The following is a 22694-nucleotide window of genomic DNA, read 5'->3' as shown; positions in this document are numbered from 1 at the left end:
TAACAGAAACTATACGTATACGTATACCCCATATATGTATCAGCTATACGTATACGTATATCCCCATATCTCCTCGCTCTTGCGGCTCCCTCCGACCTTCCCTATCCCATTCCTCTAGGTGGTCACAAAGCACCAAGCTGATCTCCCTGTGCTATGCGGCTGCTTCCCACTACCTATCTAATTTACATTTGGTACTGTATATATGGCCATGTCACTCTCTCACTTCGTCCCAGCTTACCCTTCCCACTCCCCGTGTCCTTTATTCCTGTCCTGCCCCTAGGTTCTTCAGAACCTTCTTTCTCTTTTCGTAGATTCCATACATATGTGTTAGCATACGGTATTTGTTTCTCTCTTTCTGACTTACCTCACTCTGTATGACAGTCTCTAGGTCCATCCACCTCACTACAAATAACTCAATTTTGTTTCTTTTTATGGCTCAGTAATATTCCATTGCATATATGTGCCACATCTTCTTTATCCATTCATCTGTTGATGGACACTTAGGTTGCTACCATGTCCTGGCTATTGTAAATAGAGCTGCAATGAACATTGTGGTACATGACTCTGTTTGAATTATGGTTTTCTCCAGGTATATGCCCTGTAGTGGGATTGCTGGGTCGTATGGTAGTTCTAGTTTTAGTTTTCTAAGGAACCTCCATACTGTTCTCCATAGTGGCTGTATCAATTTATATTACCACCAACAGTGCAAGAGGGTTCCATTTTCTCCACACCCTCTCCAGCATTTATTGTTTGTAGATTTTTAGATGATGATCATTCTCACTGGTGTGAGGTGATACCTCATTGTAGTTTTGATTTGCATTTCTCTAATGATTAGTGATGTTGAGCATCCTTTCATGTGTTTGTTAGCAATCTGTATATCTTCTTTGGAGAAATGTCTATTTAGGTCTTCTGCCCATTTTTGGATTGGGTTGTTTGTTTCTTTGATATTGAGCTGCATGAGCTGCTTGTAAATTTTTGAGATTAATCCTTTGTCAGTTGCTTCATTTGCAAATATTTTCTCCCATTCTGAGGGTTGTCTTATTGCCCTGTTTATGGTTTCCTTTGCTGTGCAAAAGATTTTAAGTTTCATTAGGTTTCATTTGTTTATTTTTGTTTTTATTTCCATTTCTCTAGGAGGTGGGTCAAAAAGGATCTTCCTGTGATTTATGTCATAGAGTGGTCTGCCTATGTTTTCCTCTAAGAGTTTGACAGTGTCTAGTCTTACATTTAGGTCCTTCATCCATTTCGAGGTTATTTTTGTGTATGCGGTTAGGGAGTGTTCTAATTTCATTCTTTTACATGTAGCTGTCCAGTTTTCCCAGCACCACTTATTGAAGAGGCTGTCTTTTCTCCATTGTATATTCTTGCCTCCTTTATCAAAGATAAGGTGACCATATATGTGTGGGTTTATCTCTGGGCTTTCTATCCTGTTCCATTGATCTATATTTCTGTTTTTGTGCCAGTACCATAATGTCTTGATTACTGTAGCTTTGTAGTATAGTCTGAAGTCCGGGAGCTTGATTCCTCCAGCTCCGTTTTTCTTTCTCAAGATTGCTTTGGCTATTCGGGGTCTTTTGTATTTCTGTACAAATTGTGAAAATTTTTGTTCTAGTTCTGTGAAAAATGCCATTGGGAGTTTGATAGGGATTGCATTGAATCTATAGATTGCTTTGGGTAGTCATTTTCACAATGTTGATTCTTCCAATCCAAGAGCATTGTATATCTCTCCATCTGTTTGTATCATCTTTAATTTCTTTCATCAGTGTCTTATAGTTTTCTGCATACAGGTCTTTTGTCTTCTTAGGTAGGTTTATTCCTTGGCATTTTATTCTTTTCGTTGAAGTGATAAATGGGAGTGTTTCCTTAATCTCTCTTTCAAATTTTTCATCATTAGTGTATAGGAATGCAAGAGATTTCTGTGCATTAATTTTGTATCCTGCTACTTTACCAAATTCATTGATTAGCTCTAGTAGCTTTCTGGTAGCATCTTTACGATTCTCTATGTATATCATGTCATCTGCAGATAGTGACAGTTTTACTTCCTCTTTTCCAATTTGGATTGCTTTTATTTCTTTTCCTTCTCTGATTGCTGTGGCTAAAACTTCCAAAGCTATGTTGAATAACAGTGGCAAGAGTGGGCAACATTGTCTTGTTCCTGATCTTAGAGGAAATGGTTTCAGTTTTTCACCATTGAGAATGATGCTGGCTGTGGGTTTGCCATATATGGCCTATATTATGTTGAGGTAGGTTCCCTCTATGCCTACTTTCTGGGGAGTTTTTATCATAAATTGGTGTTGAATTTTGTCGAAAGCCTTTTCTGTATCTATTGAGATGATCATATGGTTTTTCTCCTTCAATTTGTTAATATGGTGTATCACACTGATTAATTTGCATATATTTAAGAATCCTTGCATTCCTGGGATAAATCCCACTTGATCATGGTGTATGATCCTTTTAATGTGCTCTTGGATTCTGTTTGCTAATATTTTGTTGAGGATTTTTGCATCTATGTTCATCAGTGATATTGGCCTGTAGTTTTCTTTCTTTGTGACATCTTTGTCTGGTTTTGGTATCAGGGTGATGGTGGACTCATAGAATGAGTTTGGGAGTGTTCCTCCCTCTGCTACATTTTGGAAGAGTTTGAGAAAGATAGGTGTTAGCTCTTCTCTAAATGTTTGATAGAATTTGCCTGTGAAGCCACTGACTCGTTTTTAAATGACCTACAATTCCCTGCATGCAATGAGCACTTGATTAATATTTGTGGAATTGATTGCTGAAGAACAGAAATTTATATTTCATTTAAAAGACATTCTTTCTAAGGGAGCATGGAGAAAAGCTACTGGTGAGTTAATGGTTTGCAGAAAGGTTAAAAATAAAAATAACATGACTATGCATTATGAATATTTGTGGTTCAGCAGTAGACTGGAGGCCATTTGTCAACTGAATAGATATGCAGGGTTTATCCGAGATACTTTCAGTGTATTATTCAAAAAGAATTCCAATCCAAAAATAATATCGGGGGATAGCTTCAAGATAGCGGAGGAGTAAGACATGGAGATCACCTTCCTCCCAAAAAATACACCAAAAATACATCTACATGTGGAACAGCTCCTACAGAACACCTACTGAATGCTGGCAGAAGACCTCAGACTTGCCAAAAGACAAGAAACTCCCCAGGTACCTGGGTAGGGCACAAGAAAAAAGAAAAAACAGAGACAAAAGGATAGGTACGGGACCTGCACCTCCGGGAAGGAGCTGTTAAGGAGGAAAAGTTTTCACACACTAGGAAGCTCCTTCACTGGCAGAGACGGGGGGGTGGCAGGGGGGGAAGCCTCGGAGCCATGGAAGAGAGCGCAGCAACAGGGGTGCAGAGGGTGAAGTGGAGAGATTTCCACACAAAGGATCACTGCTGACCAGCACTCACCAGCCTGAGAGGCTTGTCTGCTCACCTGCTGGGGAGGATGGGGGCTGGGAGCTGAGGGTTGGGCTTCGGAGGTCAGACCCCAGGGAGAGGACTGGGGTTGGCTGCATGAACACAGCCTGAAGGGGGCTAGTGCACAACAGCTAGCCGAGAGGGAGTCCAGGAAAATGTCTGGAACTGCCTAAGAGGCAAGAGAACATTGTTTCAGGGTGCACTAGGAGAGGGGATTCAGAGCACCGCCTAAACAAGCTCAAGAGAGCAGCATGAGCCGTGGCTATCAGCGAGGACACCAGAGACGGGCATGAGATGCTAAGGCTGCTGCTGCAGCCACCAAGAAACCTGTGTGCAAGCACAGGTCACTATGCACACCTCCCTCTCCGGGGAGCCTGTGCAGCCTGCCACTGCCAGAGTCCCGTGATCCAGGGACAACTTCCCCAGGAAAACACACGGTACGCCTCAGGCTGTTGCACTGTCACGCTGGCCTCTGCTGCCACAGGCTCACCCCGCATTTGATACCCCTCCCTTCCCCACTCCCCCACCCCCTGCCCCACCTGCGTGAGTCACAGCCCCCTAATCAGCTGCTACTTTAACCCTGTCCTGTCTGGGCAGGGTACAGATGCCCTCAGGCGACATACAGGCCCCTCAGGCGGGGCCAAATCCGAAGCTGAATCCCAGGAGCTGGGCAAACAAAGAAGAGAAAGGGAAATCTCTCCCAGCAGCCTCGGGAGCAGCAGATTAAATCTCCACAATCAAATTGATGTAGCCTGCTTCTGTGGAATACCTGAAGAGACAACAAACCATCCCAAAACTGAGGCGGTGGACTTTGGGGGCAACTGCAGGCTTGGGGTTGGCTTTTTGCATCTAATTTGTTTCTGGTTTTATGTTTATCTTAGTTTAGTATTTACAGCTTACTATCACTGGTACATTAGTTTATTGATTCGGCTGCTCTCTTCCTTATTTTTTTAATATATATATATACTTTTCCTTTTTCTCCTTTTGTGAGTGTGTATCTGTATGCTTCTTTGTGTGATTTTGTCTGTATACCTTTGCCTTTACCATTTGTCATAGGGTTCTGTCTGTCCGTTTTGTTTGTTTGTTTGTTTGTTTTACTATAGTTTTTAGCACTTGTAATCATTGGTGGATTTGTTTATTGGTTTGGTTGCTCTCTCTTCCTTTTTTTTTAAATTACTTTCTTATTTTTAATAATTTTTATTTTTTTCTTTTAATAACTTCATTTTATTTTTTTCTCTTTCTTTCTTTCTTTTTCTCCCTTTTCTTCTGAGCCGTGTGGAGGACAGTCTCTTGGTGCTCCAGCCAGGTGTCAGGCCTGAGCCTCTGAGGTGGAGGAGCCAAGTTCAGGACACTGGTCCACCAGAGACCTCCCAAATCCACATAATATCAAAAAGTGAAAGCTTTCTCAGAGATCTCAATCCCAACGATAAGACCCAGCTCCACTCAACGACCAGCAAGCTACAGTGCTGGAGGCCCTACGTCAAACAACTAGCAAGACAGGAACACAACCCCACCCATTAGCAGAGAGGCTGCCTAAAATCATACTAAGTTCACAGACACCTCAAAACACACCACCAGACACGTTCCTGCCCACCAGAAAAACAAGATCCAGCCTCATCCACCAGAACACAGGCACCAGTCCCCTCTACCAGGAAGCCTACACAACCCACTGAACCAACCTTACCCACTGGGCGCAGACACCAAAAACAACAGGAACTACGAACCTGCAGCCTGCGAAAAGGAGACCCCAAACACAGTAAGTTGACAGAGAAATACACAGCAGATGACGGAGAAGGGTAAAAACCCACCAGACCAAACAGATGAAGAGGAAACAGGCAGTCTACCTGAAAAAGAATTCAGAATAATGATAGTAAACATGATCCAAAATCTTGGAAATAGAATGGAAAAAATACAAGAAATGTTTACCAAAGATCTCGAAGAACTAAAAAGCAAACAAACAATGATGAACAACACAATAAATGAAATTAAAAATTCTCTAGAAGGGATCAATAGCAGAATAACTGAGGCAGAAGAACGGATAAGTGACCTGGAAGATAAAATAGTGGAAATAACTACCACAGAGCAGAATAAAGAAAAAAGAATGAAAAGAATTGAGGACAGTGTTCTAGACCTCTGGGACAACATTAAACGCACCGATATTCGAATTATAGGGGTGCCAGAAGAAGAAGAGAAAAAGAAAGGGACTGAGAAAATATGTGAAGAGATTACAGTTGAAAACTTCCCTACTATGGGAAAGGAAAGAGTCAATCAAGTCCAGGAAGCACAGACCATCCCATTCAGGATAAATCCAAGGAGAAACACGCCAAGACACATATTAATCAAATGATCAAAAATTAAATACAAGGAAAAAATATTAAAAGCAGCAAGGGAAAAACAACACGTAACACACAATGGAATCCCCATAAGGTTAACAGCTGATCTTGCAGCAAAAAACTCTACAACCAGAAGGGAATGGCAGGACATATTTAAAGTGACGAAAGAGAAAAACCTACAGCCAAGATACTCTATCCAGCAAAGATCTCATTCAGATTTGACAGAGAAATTAAAACCTTTACAGACAAGCAAAAGCTAAGAGAATTCAGCAGCACCAAACCAGCTTTAGAACAAATGCTAAAGGAACTTCTCTAGGCAGGAAACACAAGAGAAGGAAAAGACCTACAATAATAAACCCAAAACAATTAAGAAAATGGTAATAGGAACATACATATCAATAATTACCTTATGTAAATGGATTAAATGCTCCAACCAATAGACATAGACAGGCTGAATGGATACAAAAACAAGACCCGTATATATGCTCTTTACAAGAGACCTACTTCAGACCTAGGGACACATACAGACTGAAAGTGAGGGGATGGAAAAAGATATTCCATGCAAATGGAAATCAAAACAAAGCTGGAGTATCAATTCTCATATCAGACAAAATAGATGTTAAAACAAAGACCATTACAAGAGACAAAGAAGGACACTACATAATGATCAAGGGATCAATCCAAGAAAAAGATATAACAATTGTAAATATATATGCACCCAACATAGGAGCACCTCAATACATAAGGCAAATACTAACAGCCATAAAAGGGGAAATCGACAGTAACACAATCATGGTAGGGGATTTTAACACCCCACTTTCACCAATGGACAGATCATCCAAAATGAAAATAAAAAAGGAAACGCAAGTTTTAAATGATACATTAAACAAGATGAACTTAACTGATATTTATAGGACATTCCATCCAAAAACAACAGAATACACTTTCTTCTCAAGCGCTCATGGAACATTCTCCAGGATAGATCATATATTAGGTCACAAGTCAAGCCTTGGTAAATTTAAGAAAATTGAAATCATATCAAGTACCTTTTCCAACCACAACGCTATGAGACTAGATATCAATTACAGGAAAAAATCTGTAACAAATACAAACACATTGAGGATAAACAATACACTACTTAATAACCAAGAGATCACTGAAGAAATCAAAGAGGAAATCAAAAGATACCTACGGGTTTCCCTGGTGGCGCAGTGGTTGAAAGTCCGCCTGCCAATGCAGGGGACACGGGTTCGTGCCCCAGTCGGGGAAGATCCCACATGCCGCACAGCGGCTAGGCCCGTGAGCCATGGCCGCTGAGCCTGCATGTCCAGAGCCTGTGCATTGCAACGGGAGAGGCCACAACAGTGAGAGGCCCGCGTACGGCAAAAAAAAAAGATACCTAGAAACAAATGACAATGAAAACACGACGACCCAAAACCTATGGGATGCAGCAAAAGCAGTTCTAAGAGGGAAGTTTATAGCAATACAATCCTACCTCAAGAAACAAGAAACATCTCAAATAAACAACCTAACCTTACACCTAAAGCAATTAGAGAAATAAGAACAAAAATACCCCAAAGTTAGCAGAAAGAAAGAAATCATAAAGATCAGATCAGAAATAAATGAAAAAGAAATGAAAGAAATGATAGCAACAATCAATAAAAGTAAAAGCTGGTTCTTTGAGAAGATGAACAAAATTGATAAACCATTAGCCAGACTCATCAAGAGAAAAAGGGAGAAGACTCAAATCAACAGAATTAGAAATGAAAAAGGGGAGGTAACAACTGACACTGCAGAATTACAAAGGATCATGAGAGATTACTACAAGCAGCTCTATGCCAATAAAATGGACAAATTCTTAGAAATGCATAACCTTCCAAGACTGAACCAGAAAGAAACAGAAACTATGAACAGACCAATCACAAGCACTGAAATTCAAACTGTGATTAAAAATCTTCCAACAAACAAAAGCCCAGGACCAGATGGCTTCACAGGAGAAATCTATCAAACATTTAGAAAAGAGCTAACACCTATCCTTCTCAAACTCTTCCAAAATACAGCAGATGGAGGAACACTCCCAAACTCATTCTATGCGTCCACCATCACCCTGATACCAAAACTAGACAAAGATGTCACAAAAAAAGAAAACTACAGAACAATACCACTGATGAACATAGATGCAAAAATCCTCAACAAAATACTAGCAAACAGAATTCCACAGCACATTAAAAGGATCATACACCATGATCAAATGGGGTTTATACAAGGATTCTTCAATATACGCAAATCAATCAATGTGATACACATATTAACAAATTGAAGGAGAAAAACCATATGATCATCTCAATAGATGCAGAGAAAGCTTTTGACAAATTCAACACCTATTTATGATAAAAACCCGCCAGGAAGTAGGCACAGAGTAAACTTACCTCAACATAATAAAGGCCATATATTACAAACCCACAGCCAACATCATCCTCAATGGTGAAACACTGAAACCACTTCCACTAAGATCAGGAACAAGACAAGGTTGCCCACTCTCACCATTATTATTCATCATAGTTTTGGAAGTTTTAGCCACATCAATCAGAGAAGAAAAAGAAATAACAGGAATCCAAATTGGAAAAGAAGAAGTAAAGCTGTCACTATTTGCAGATGACATGATACTATACATAGAGAATCCTAAAGATGCTACCAGAAAACTACTAGAGCTAATCAATGAATTTGGTAAAGTAGCAGGATACAAAATTAATGCACAGAAATCTCTTGCATTCCTATACAATAATGATGAAAAATCTGAAAGTGATTTTTCGGATCACTTTTGAAATCATTTCTTGCAATAATTTCAAAAATCTGAAACCATTGCAACAAAAAAGAATAAAATACCTAGGAATAAACTTACCTAAGGAGACAAAAGACCTGTATGCAGAAAATTATAAGACACTGATGAAAGAGAGATGATACAAATAGATGGAGAGATATACCATGCTCTTGGATTGGAAGAATCAACATTGTGAAAATGACTACACTACACAAAGCAATCTACATATTCAATGCAATCCCTATCAAACTACCAATGGCATTTTTCACAGAACTAGAACAAAAAATTTCACAATTTGTACAGAAACACAAAAGACCCCGAATAGCCAAAGCAATCTTGAGAAAGAAAAACGGAGCTGGAGGAATCAGGCTTCCAGACTTCAGACTGTACTACAAAGCTACAGTAATCAAGACATTATGGTACTGACACAAAAACAGAAATATAGATCAATGGAACAGGATAGAAAGCCCAGAGATAAACCCACACATATATGGTCACCTTATCTTTGATAAAGGAGGCAAGAATATACAATGGAGAAAAGACAGCCCCTTCAATAAGTGGTGCTGTGAAATTGGACAGCTACATGTAAAAGAATGAAATTAGAACACTCCCTAACACCATACACAAAAGTAAACTCAAAATGGATTAAAGACCTAAATGTAAGGCCAGACACGATCAAACTCTTAGAGGAAAACTCAGGCAGAACACTCTAAAACAAAATCACAGCAAAATCCTTTTTGGCCCACCTCATAGAGAAATGGAAATAAAAACAAAAATAAATAAATGGGACCTAATGAAATGTAAATGCTTTTGCACAGCAAAGGAAACCATAAACAAGACGAAAAGACAACCCTCAGACTGGGAGAAAATATTTGCAAATGAAGCAACTGACAAAGATAACCTCCAAAATTTACAAGCAGCACATGCAGCTCAATATCAAAAAAACAAAAAACCCAATCCAATAATGGGCAGAAGACCTAAATAGACATTTCTCCAAAGAGGACATACAGATGGCCAACAAACACATGAAAGAATGTTGAATATCATTAATCATTAGAGAAATGCAAATCAAAACTACAATGAGATATCAGCTCACACCAGTCAGAATGGCCATCATCAAAAAGTCTACAAACAATAAATGCTGGAGAGGATGTGGAGAAAAGGGAACCCTCTTGCACTGTTGTTGGGAATGTAAATTGATACAGCCACTATGGAGAATAGTATGGAGGTTCCTTAAAAAACTAAAAATAGAACTACCATACAACCCAGCAATCCCACTACAGGGCATATACCCTGAGAAAACCATAATTCAAAAAGAGTCATGTACCACAATGTTCATTGCCGCTCTATTTACAACAGCCAGGACATGGAAGCAACCTAAGTGTTCATCGACAGATGAATGGATAAAGAAGGTGTGGCACATGTACACAATGGAATATTACTCAGCCATAAAAAGAAACGAAATTGAGTTACTTCTAGTGAGGTGGGTGGATCTAGAGTCTGTCATACAGAATGAAGTAAGTCAGAAAGAGAAAAACAAATACTGTATGCTAAACAAATATATGGAATCTAAAAAAAAAAAACGGTTCTGAAGAACCTACTGGCAGGAAAGGAATAAAGACACAGATAGGGCTTCCCTGGTGGCGCAGTGGTTGAGAGTCCACCTGCCGATGCAGGGGACACGGGTTCGTGCCCCGGTCCGGGAAGATCCCACATGCCGCGGAGCAGCTGGGCCCTTGAGCCATGGCAGCTGACCTGCGCGTCCGGAGCCTGTGCTCCGCAACGGGAGAGGCCACAACAGTGAGAGGCCCGCGTACCGCAAAAAAAAAAAAAAAAAAAGACGCAGATGTAGAGAATGGACTTGAGGACACGGGAAGGGGGAAGGGTAAGGGTAAGCTGGGATGAAGTGAGAGAGTGGCATGGACATATATACACTACCAAATGTAAAACAGATAGCTAGTGGGAAGCAGCCACATAGCACAGGGAGATCAGCTCGGTGCTTTGTGTCCACCTAGGGAGGCTGGGAGGGAGATGCAAGAGGGAGGAGATATGGGAATATATGTTTATGTATAGCTCATTCACTTTGTTATACAGCAGAAACTAACACACCATTTTAAAGCAATTATACTCCAATAAAGATGTTAAAAAGTAATAATAATATCCGTAAAATAATTTGCCATGTTTTCATTTTTGGCTTGAAAATTCAATATGCAATCCTGATTTTAGTTAGAAATGAGGAAATGCCAACAGGAAATTGAATGAAACCTCAAAATACACTCTTTTTTGCATACAAGAAGCACTAATTATTTCTTTTCAACAACTACGATGTTACTTTTCTGTTTCTGCAGCCAGTGAGAGTCCCAAAATACAGTTTTCTCTTTTCTGTATGTAACAACTAAGTAATGTACTGTTTTTCCCTTTGATTATTTTTTAAGTATTTTGTTTAAACCATAAATGTGAACTCTGAAAATGTGACAGAGATGACAATGACCACAGTCATACTTTATCTGAAGTCCTAATGGTTAAACAAATCTCTAAATTCTCAGTCTCTCTTTCAGGAATAACATTTGATGGTCACGAAGTAGACATTTTCTATCTTTAGGACCACTATCCAGCTTTGAGATCTCAGCGAACCTTGATATCTAACAACAATAACAACAACAACAACAAAACTCAGCTGTAACACAAAAAGAACAAAGAATATCCCTGAACCATTTTACTCCCCCATCCTGGCTTCCTCCTTTTGCGAAATGGCACCCAGTAACATAAATAAACTAGCAGCATACCTGTTGATGTGTCAAAGTCCTGCGGTATATTTGGGTAGTGACAGAGATTCCAATTCTCTGTCTTCCAAGAACTCTGATCTCAATCCAGAAAACAGTGGTTCCCACTCCCACCATACTGCTGTGTAAAGCGCTCAGAGGCAGCTGTGCCTGGCCCTTAGCAACATAATTTAAGGAAGCTGCGATGGCTCCATAAGGTTCCATCACGACCAAACTTTCTCTGGAACATCTTAACACTGAGCCTTTCCTCTGAAGTAGCTTCAACTGATCCAAACCCAGATCCCTAATCTTCAATTGACAGGTTGGAGAAAAGACTGACTATAAAGCAGAATTATTCCCTATAGGCTACTGATATTATTTAAATCTTCTTAAAAACCAAGAAAATCACATGCATCTAATATTGTACAGAAAATGATCTGGTGATATGTTTACAAAACTGGTGGAGGGTTAGTGAAATAACAAAAGACCAGCCATTTTCTCTTCAGGCAAAAACTACTACCCAACCCCAAACTAGATCCCACGAAGTACTGAAATGTTAGGGGGAGAAAGGAATTTTACTGCTCCAAAGCTGTGGTTACCCTTCCATTTTTCTTCACCCTCTGTTAGCTTTGTAAAAGAATATTTGAGGGAACTATCAAGAAAGGAAACATACTCATTTCAAAATTCTCACAGGAGAGAAGTTATCGACAGAGTGAGCTTCACTGCTTGCTAGTAAATCAAAGGAGCTAGAAGAATGTGTCAGAGTAAGGGACAGGTGACTGCCACCGCTAACACCTAGAACCAAAGGAACAAAAAGAAGTAAAGCTCTCAAAGGACTAAGGAGTGCTGTATCTATTCTCTTCCCTCTCCTCTCTCCTGATCATGATCAAGCATAGCTTATATCATAAAGATATAACAAAATTAAAATAAATATTTCACCCCATCTCAGCAAATTACCAACTGAAAAAAAATGAATAGAAAGTGGAAACTGGCAAAGGAAAATAGACACTGTTGTAGAAATCACTATCACTGCAGTTGCAGCCACTGAAAAGGCAACTGGGAAGAAACCTCTTTAGTTAACAAGCAGATTGTCATATTATATGAACTAGCTTTAGCACACATAAACCTGAACAGCCTATGGGCTCTAGAGTTAAACATACCTCCTCATTCTGATGTTCAGGTCTTGGAGAAGAGCTGGAAATTGTTGGGTAAACAGCAGAAAGTTCTTGGAGTTTTGTATCAATATTAGCAAGCTGCTCATGCTGGGTGACTGCAGGTGTGTATCCTTCTCCCGGGACCAGCCAGCCAGACTGATCTCCCTAAAAGGAAACAAGGATCACCAGGTCATTCTTATGCTACATTTTTTTTTCCAAAATATACCTTTCAGACCGCTACATCAGTGCTCCTCACAAAAACAAAACAAATATTAAAAAAACAGAATTAACTTGGGATAGTGCAAGAAAAAAAATTCAATAGTTTAGGGTTTCATCATCTGCCAACTCTGTGTAAAGTATTTGCTTACCTTTTGTAGGTGTTCTACCCGACGGAATAACTCTCTTAGCCTCACAGTCTGGGTCTCATAACATTCTCATTTCTCCACTTTGAAAAAAGTGGTTTGTGACATGTTGAATAAGAAAGAAATCATGTTTACCCTATAACGGACATGTTATTTTCAAAATTTGTCCCTGAAAAGTAACATAGACTCGGTTGTTTGAGTTTCATGATCATAACTGGTCATCTAGGGACTTCCCTGGTGGTCCTGTGGCTAAGACTCCACACTCCACATGCAGGGGGCCCAGGTTCGATTTCTGGTCAGGGAGCTAGATCCCGCACGCCGCAACTAAAGATCCTGCGTGCTACAACTTAGACCCGATGCAGCCGAATAAATAAATATTTGAAAAAAAAACCTGTTCATCGAACTCGTTGTTGAACTAACATTAGTTTCTTAATGGGTTAAAAGCCATTCATAACATTCATTCAAAATCCTCGTACTGGGCTTCCCTGGTGGCGCAGTGGTTGAGAGTCCGCCTGCCGATGCAGGGGACACGGGTTCGTGCCCCGGTCCGCGAAGATCCCACATGCCGCGGAGCGGCTGGGCCTGTGAGCCATGGCCGCTGAGCCTGCGCGTCCGGAGCCTGTGCTCTCCGCAACGGGAGAGGCCACAACAGTGAGAGGCCCGCATACCGCCAAAAAAAAAAAAAAATCCTCGTACTGAGTGCCTCCTATGGGGAGGCATTACACTGGGCACTGGTGATTCAATATGAATCTCACACGTTCCTGCCCTCAGGAGTTCTCAGTCTCTGGACAGCAAAGATTTTAACAAGGTGTGAAAAGTGCTGGTAAACCCAGGGTTCCATGGAGAACAGGGAGGGTCAACTAACCTCTGTTAACAGGAAGGGGCAAGGAGAAAACGTGTTTGGAGAATGCTTCCTAAAGGAAATAATCTTAGTAGCATCTTAGAGAAACAACACAATCGGCTGTGCACTTTAAAACTGGAGCAGGTGAGGGTGAGACTGGAGGCAGAAAATCCAGTTAAGAAGCAAAAGCTGTAACCTACAAGAAAAGTGATGAGCGCCTGAAGTCGGAATGTTTCCTGGGAATGAAGCACACAGGACCAATTCCAGAGATACTTAGGAAGCAGAGTTTACAGAATCTGGAGACAATTTGATGGAATAATGAAGGGAGGAGTAAGGATCAAGGATAAAAACCAAATTCCTGATTTTATCAGCTAGGGGGATGGTGGTCTTAAGGACCAATCTAGGGAATACCAGAGACATGGTAGGTTTGAGGAGGAAAATGATGATGATGAATTCTGTTTGGGGCCTTCTGATATCCACAGATGTCCCCAGGATATCCATAGATTATGTTAGGTAGTTAAATATGTTTGTCTGAAGTTCAAGATAGAGACCTGGATTGGAAATAAGTACTTTGGACTCACCCATAATTCTATAATGGTTCAAACCCTTAGACCATGGGAATGGGTGAGGTCACAAAGGGAAGCATGTAGCACAAGGAGGATCATGAAGAACACTAAGAATAAAGGGGCAGATGGAGGGCAACACACACTTTGGTTTCATGACTCTAATACCAGGGATCAAACCGTAAGTGGTAACCAGAAGAAGTACATGCAAAAACTTACGCAGAAAGACTTACACTGTCTCTTCCTGGCCCCAGCATCCAATCTCCCTTTCTGCTTCAGTGAAACCAAATACTGCATGAGTCTCTCTAGGGAACAGGTACCCACCAGACACTCCTTCTCCCTACCCACTGGCATCAAGAAGACAAGCAAATGACCTAGATTCAGTCAATCAGAAGGGAACACCCTGGACTTTGACTCTTGAGGGAGAGAGAGAGATTCAAAGATGCAGGGAAGGTGGGGAAGTGATTAATGGTGACAGCAGTAGCAGTGAGGATCCAGTGTTGATAGCAGTGAAGGTGGCAGCAGTGATCATTATCGGGGGTGTCTGGTGGCCTCAGTGCAGCCCCGAACCAGACTGATTCTCAGGAGTTTCTAGGGCCATTTTTCTGCCTACCTTGATAACTGCCTTGTTTACAAGCCCGGTCCTCCAAACTTCCCACTTGTGCCTGTGAGCTACTCAAGTCTTCCAATAAATTCGTTTTCTGTTTTTTTAACCAAAATCTGCCTCTGTTTGTTGCAACCTAGAACCCTGACTAAAATGGTTTTTGCCATGTTACTTACAAAAAAGAGTAACTGCAAAAAGCCCAAATGTCTGAAAATAGGGAGAAAGGGAGACGACACTATATCCATATATGGATATGATACAGTAATAAACATGTTAAATATACTTGCAAGTTGGCATATGAAAGTTATACATAATTATTAAAAAAAATACCTAACTACTCACAAATAAGAAACTCTGATTAATTTTTCCTAAATAAAAGTGATATAAATACTGTATGACCTAAAAGAGAAAAAAAGAATCAGACGAAAAAAAAAAAAAACAATGGAATCAATGACTAAATATTGGTTAATAAATTTTAAATTCGTGTTTGAATGGAATTCTTTTTAATGACACTGGAGGTAAAAGAACATGGCAGATTAAATTCAACAGAAATTTAAATGTTTCATGCTTTATGCTGTTACAGAAGCAAATTATGTGTAACATGTAGTAGACGGTATGTGTGTTCCTGTCTAGACTTGCAATGTGTAGGAGTCTTGTCTCCCTAAGACAGAACCCAGGAAATGCTCTGCACCACCCTGCTTTACAGCTAGGGTTCACACCAGTATTGAGGGTCCTCAATCACACTCACCCATTCAATACTGATTTAGACGTGAGTAATTTAAGATCTGATGCAAAATCCATTTTGTTGGGAAGGGTGACAGTAGAGGCTTCCAGCGTTGGGGAGAGCCATTAGTTGCAAGTGTGAGTTCCCTAACTAGGAGGAAATCTTTAAAAAATTCTACCTATCCTAGAGAAATTTAAGAGAATATTACATCCATACAGTCAAACATACCACTGTAAGGAACAACCAGCGGAAATGAGTTCTGTGGAATTCAAACATAACTATCATGTTAGTCATCCTCTTTACGTTGGATCTGTCAGAGACGAAGTGGCGGAGCACTCCATAAAGAAATGGGCACACAGACGCTTGAAAGACTACAGCAAATGTGAAGCGTGGCAAGAAGTTTCGTACAGTTTGAGAACAGTAGCTCGGTCCCTTCCTCAAAGTGTTCCTAAATGCTTCCTGACATATTCACATCTTCCTCCACTACATCTCTATTCCAACATGTGCCACCACCTATATGGCTTCATAGAATCGCCATATAAAATGTCTATCTCCCACATCACGTAATAAGAAAGGACACTTTCTCCTCAGAGGACTTACAGAAAGGACTCTCAGCAAATACTAGTTTAAAAACAATAGTAACTGTAAAAATAACAACAACAATCTCAAAAGAGGGCTGCATAGCTAAATAGCAGAATAGAGATGTTTGAAACCCAACTAGGAAAACCGTAAAATGAACTTATATGAGCAAAATGACAAAAAAGATAAAGATTATGAGAAAAATATTTTAAGACCTGGAGGAGAGATCCAGGAGATTCTATACCCATCTATGGGCTGGTACATTGACTGACCTAGTCCCCTTTTCCAATCTCCTCCTTTCTTGCCTTCCTCTGCCACAAAAAAAGAGAAAATGAAATACTTGAATCCCCAGTCTCGCTTGCAGAGCTGTATGAAACAAATGACTACGTGACAGCTTGGCCAGTGAGATGCAGGTGGAAGTCGTGGGGACACCACATCTTCCCAAAGGAAAAGGCAAAACTACAGAGGAGTCTCTTTTCTCCTTCCCCTTCCCCCTTTCTTTCTGCCTGGAAAATTAACACATTACATACAGATATAGCAGCAATCTTGCACACCTAAAAACAAAACCACACTACAAACATGGGTCAAGAATATCAAAAGACATTAGGTACTTATACCTGGATTTCTTGTTACTGAAAAAAATAAACTTCTTGCTGAAGTCACTGTTTATAAAGTTTTCTGTTACCTGAAGTCAATCCCATTCCCAACTGATATCCCACTTTATAGGAAGCCCAAAAGGAAAGAAAAAGAGATGATAGAAGGGAAGAAATAAGATAATTTTCTGCACAGAAAAAAAGACTTGAACCTTCAGATAAAAAGGGCCTACCTACAAGGTACCATGCAGGAACAAAAATGTTTTTAAAGACACACATAAAATACATTCTGATAAAATCTGTGAACTCAAAAATAAAGAGAAAATCCTAGATGCTTCCAGAAAGAAAGGATTTTGCATCTAGGATTTACCTACCACCATTTGAAACTATCATTCAAATGAGGGAAAAATAAATTTTTGAATAGGCAAAGACTCAAAAAATTATCTACACACCATTATTATTTCAGGGAAATTTTTTTTTAATTCCAGAAGAATGACTCAGGAAAAACGATTTGTACAAATAAACAATTAGTTGAGCTTAAATACACAGGTAATGACGTGATTTAAAAATTTGGCTACTATTGAGAAAGATTCCTAAAATATAAGACGCATACTGTTTTTAAAAGGAAAAACTTGGGGGCTTCCCTGGTGGCACAGTGGTTGAGAGTCCGCCTGCTGATGCAGGGGATGCGGGTTCGTGCCCTGGTCCGGGAAGATCCCACATGCCGCGGAGCGACTGGGCCCGTGAGCCGTGATGGCTAAGCCTGCGCGTCCGGAGCCTGTGCTCCGCAACGGGAGAGGCCCACGTATCGCAAAAAAAAAAAAAACAGGAAAAACTTCTGGGCTTCCCTGGTGGTGCAGTGGTTAGGAATCTGCCTGCCAATGCAAGGGACACAGGTTCGAGCCCTGGCCCGGGAGGATCCCACATGCCACGGAGCAACTAAGCCCGTGCACCACAGCTGCTGAGCCTGAGCTCTAGAGCCCACGAGCCACAACTACTGAGCCCACGTGCCACAACTACTGAAGCCTGTGCGCCTAGAGCCCATGCTCCACAACAAGAGAAGCCACCGCAATGAGAAGCCCGTGCACCGCAACAAAGAGTAGCCCCCACTCACCACAGCTAGAGAAAGCCCGCGCGCAGCAATGAAGACCCAACACAGCCATAAATAAATTTATTAATTTATTAAATAAAGGGAAAAACTTCTAACATCCTGGAACTAAAATTCCAGGTGATTTCAATACATTCTGGAGGCGAGGAAAGGGGAGAAGAGGGAAATAAAAGCATACCAAAGATCCTTTCCTGTTAAGATACAAGATTTTGGAGACTAATTAATTACTGAAGGACCTCCAGAGAGGAATGCAGCCCCCTGCCAACACTGATCCTAGGCCAGTGAGACCACTTTAGATTTCTCTCCAGAACTAGGGGGAAACTGAGGTGAAGAGAAATAACTTCCCAAGGTGACAGAACTGAGAAATGATGGATCCTGCATTCTAGCCCAGGTGACAACAGACTGCCAAAGCCAGCACACACAACCACTCTCTGCTACCACCTGCAGTGTCTGGAGACTCCATTTCTACAGACCACAGTGTCAGCTGTGAATACATAACCTGGAGGAATATATACCAGTACAACACTGGCCTTTCCTGGAGCAGGAATGATAGAGAACTGTTATTTTTTTTCTTTTCATCTGAATTCCTAGCTTCTCTTGACGAATTGGAGGATCCAGGCAGCCCTGGGCAGGATTTCCATGCAGCAGCAGCCACGGACCAGCACACTCTCCCCCACTGGCTACAGATATTGCTGCACATGCTCTGCTTTTTACCCAGAGCAAAAACTACCCTCTGAACCTACACGTCTTAGGCTGGGTTCCCTAGATCTGGAACCTGAGGCAGAGATTCTTGTTTAAGTGACTTAGTGGGGGGATGCTTTCAGGATTAGGGGTGTGAGGGGAGCAGGCTAGGACAAGGAAACAAAGCTAGGCGAGGATATGGTCTCAGCTGAAGACTGGGTGACCCCTGGGGAAGAGGTGGAGGACAAACTGCAGGGCACAGCTAATCCCATCTCAAGGTGAGGGGATGTGAGGGGAGGCGGGGGCTGCTGTCCTGAGCTGGTCAGCTCCCATTTAGCCCAGGGCAATTCTCCAGGGAAGGAGGCAGCTGTGCACCCTTGGCACAGGGCAGGGGGATGGATGCACACATGTGCCAGGTAAAAGGGATCTGGGCAGGGTGCCAGCAGCATTTATCACATCATCTCTATTAAACATAGGGGAATAAAAACTAGACGACAAGGCTAAGAGCTTCAAGGCACACAGGAGAATGTATTTCTTTGTAGAAGTAAGAATATTACAATAGCCAGGTCATGGAAGCAACCTAAATGCCCATCGACAGACGAATGGATAAAGAAGTTGTGGTACATATATACAATGGAATATTACTCAGTCATAAAAAGGAACGAAATTGAGTCATCTGTTGAGACGTGGATGGACCTAGAGACGGTCATACAGAGTGAAGTAAGTCAGAAAGAGAAAAACAAATATCGTATATTAACGCATGTATGTGGAACCTAGAAAAATGGTACAGATGAACCAGTTTGCAGGGCAGAAATAGAGACACAGATGTAGAGAACAAACGTATGGACACCAAGGGGGGAAAACCGCGGTGGGGTGGGGATGGTGGTGTGCTGAATTGGGCGATTGGGATTGACATGTATATACTGATGTGTATAAAATTGATGACTAATAAGAACCTGCAGTATAAACAAACAAACAACAAAAAAAAACCTAATACTAAACTTTCTTTGGGTTATTTGTATGGAAATATGTTAATATAAATGTTTCAGATATTACATGAAATTTCTAAAAATCTTATATGTTCTGATATAATGTTATAAGAATTCTAGTTATTACTTTAAAATGTATATCTCAGAAATAACTTTAAAAAATAAATAAATAAAAAGAATATGGCTATAAGTTTAGTATGCAACAAGCACAAACGCTGAGCCACTGCACTCCTTATGTGCTTGTCTGGGCCCTATAAATACCTGCATTCGCACCCTGGATTCACGCTTTTCCCCTCCTTACACTCAGTCTGTGCTCGCCCCAGACTCTTCACGGAACTAGATGCCCAGCGGTACCTGGGCAGGAGCAGGATGGTGCTCTTCAGGATTACTGAAGACTTCGCTAAAATATCATGGAACCAGTTTAGGGATAATAAGAAATGTCCAAAATAAAAGGATCCAGAGAAACACAATTCTGTGTCATCAATGACCAAGCCCATCACATCATAGGCAGAGGTTATTATTGTGAAAGCCAATTGTCATCACTCTTATAATGACATAGGAGAGTCAATAATGAATCGGCAAGAATAAATTGGAAAATTTAGATAAAAATAAATTTGTAAAACGGGATTTTTTTTTTTTTTTGCGGTTCACGGGACTATCACTGTTGCAGCCTCTCCCGTTGCAGAGCACAGGCTCCGGATGCGCAGGCTCAGCGACCACGGCTCACAGGCCCAGCCACTCCGTGGCATGTGGGATCCTCCCGGACCGTGGCACGAACCCATGTCCCCTGCATCGGCAGGTGGACTCTCAACCACTGCGCCACCAGGGAAGCCCAAAACGGGATTTTTTAAAGTCAGAAATATTGTTCCATAATTTGAAAAATTACTATAAATTTATGCTAATGGGTCAATAACATGATTAAAGAAATAAAAATTAAGAAGTGTAGAGCTTGTGGAATATCAGAGTTTACTTACCTCAGAACTGGACAGCCCCGAATCACTGTTATCCAAGTCCTTCAAAAGTTCAACCAGCCTTTTCTTCTCTCTGTCAATCATAACTACTGGTTGTCCTGAATTCTTGGCCAACTACAGAATGTATGAATGGAAAATATTAAATACTCAAAGCAATTCATAGTTCAGGAAAAATAAAAATGGGACCTGAGGCTTCTACAATACAGAAACACTAAGGTAAAATTTGTGAGATTAGGCATTTTCATTTGCTAGGTAATTTTACTTTATGCCAAATTTTTGATAGAGGTCCATTCTCCAAGCAAAGATATTCAACCATTTCAACAAACATTTTATTTAAAATTAAAACATGGGCAGTTTGCAAACCTCTCTTTATATAATATGTATCAATGCAAAAACATATTTGCTGAGACATTTGGAAGGAATCTTACCACTTCCTATGTGGCATATATTCACTAAATGAAACTGCTTTTAAATTTCAAGAATATCATATCAGGAGTTTAAATAAGATTCAGTTACTATTGTTAAAAGGGAAAAAGGGAAATATATGGTGGAGCTGCTGTCTGTGTCAGCAAGAACTTGGATATGGGGAAAACCTTACTGCTCTTGGAAAATTAAACACTAAATCAACACACAATGAGCCAGAACAAAGAGACAGAGCAAGCTGGAGAAGGTCTCCTTCAGATCATACAATGATGGAGCACAGAAAAATCGAGAGTCCCAGAGGTCAGTCCTCACAGCAGCAGGCTGACCCAGAATCCAGTCTGCCTGGAAAAGACGTGCTAATTGTGGAAAAAGCATCAGGCTTGAACTATGAAGAATTACTTAACTCTCTCCTCTTAACACTTCACACTCACCAATGTAGCTTTCTAGTGACTTAACTGCCTGAGTGGTTTGCCATGAGCCTCTGTCCCATACTTACATTTCTTGCTATAAATTAATTCGCATTCTGGTCTAATACAGTTCTTGTGCCCTTAGTTAGTCTAAGTCTGCCTTAAGGACAAACCAAGTGAGACCGCAGGGCCTGTAAGACCAAGGTTGAGCCCCTAAATCAGGGAGCTAATCAGAGCAAGAGACAAGTGACAGGCTGCCAGGAAGCTCTGCTAGAGTTGGGCGGAAGGGGCAGGGGCAGTGGGCAGACAACCAGTTGGCCTTTCCAACTCTGCCAGGAGAATTTTCCATTCAAATTTCTAAATGCACCAGTTATAAAATCAGTCTCATTACTTTAATAAAACAATTTTAAAATTGATTTTAAATATGCAATTTAAAATCTGGGAAACACTGTCCAAAACTATTTTCTAAATAAATGTTTTTCAAACTGCAGGAACCAGATTCATTTCTGCATAATGAAACAAATGTAGTAAGTTGCAGCTAGCAATTTTAAAAGGGGTAGGATGGGATAGAATAGGATAGGATGGAGAAGAAAATAGTGAAGTTAAGTACTGGCTCATAAAACTTTTCTATCAGTTGTATATAGTGTTTCAGTTACATACACGTGCATCATGGTCAAAAAAATATTTAAAGACAATGAACACAACTATTTCCATGCTTGCAGCTCACTTCATCCCACATTCTGGCTTCTAAATTTCTAAGTACATACCTCAATGTTTCGCTTAATAAAATCCTGGCTGTGTTTACCCCTGAGCTCAATCTTTTCTGTATTTGAGAAAGGTTTCTTTTCTGCTTTGATCAATGACTCATTTCTTTCCACACCATACGTAAAATCTAATATTAAGAAAGTTCAAAATTTTTTCAGAATTATAATTGTCCATTATGCTAAAATTTTACCTTAAGCATATATTAGGATATATAAGAAATAAAACACACATAGAAGTACTTCTAAATTCCAGATCCAGAAACTTAATACATACAGAGATTTTTTTTTTTTTTGGCTGTGCCACACGCCTTTCAGGATCTTAGTTCCCCGACCAGGGATCAAACCCGTGTCCCCTGCAGTGGAAGCGCAGAGCCCTAACCACTGGACCACCAGGGAATTCCCCAGAGATTTATTCTTAAAAAGATAAATGTGTTCCCATAATTTGCCATGAAGTTCTCATAAAACTTCTTTTGTTATTCATTATCCTGTATCAAACTTCTTATGCTGATTCCTTTGGAATCACGGGAAACACAAAAAGAACTTCAAGTGATATATGTAAAGGAGAAATCTCTGATGTCATGG

At 40.6% G+C, this 22694-nt stretch overlaps 1 protein-coding gene across 3 annotated transcripts in view; it reads right to left on the bottom strand.

Annotated features, from left to right (window-relative positions):
- Nucleotides 1-22694, bottom strand: part of FSIP1 (fibrous sheath interacting protein 1) — a 200784-nt gene that overhangs the window by 139202 nt on the left and 38888 nt on the right. For all 3 annotated transcript variants that reach the window (XM_060293579.1, XM_030843050.2, XM_060293580.1), the window contains exons 7-9: nt 22116-22240; nt 20522-20632; nt 12510-12668 (exon numbers count right to left, since the gene is read on the bottom strand). In XM_060293579.1, the coding sequence (XP_060149562.1) occupies nt 12510-12668; nt 20522-20632; nt 22116-22240 (395 nt within the window). The remainder of the gene's footprint in view (nt 1-12509; nt 12669-20521; nt 20633-22115; nt 22241-22694) is intronic.

The sequence above is a fragment of the Globicephala melas genome, chromosome 2 (assembly GCF_963455315.2).
Source record: "Globicephala melas chromosome 2, mGloMel1.2, whole genome shotgun sequence".
Lineage (NCBI taxonomy): Eukaryota > Metazoa > Chordata > Mammalia > Artiodactyla > Delphinidae > Globicephala > Globicephala melas.
Note: the sequence above shows the minus strand (reverse complement) of the source record. Positions and strands in the feature narration are given on the sequence as shown.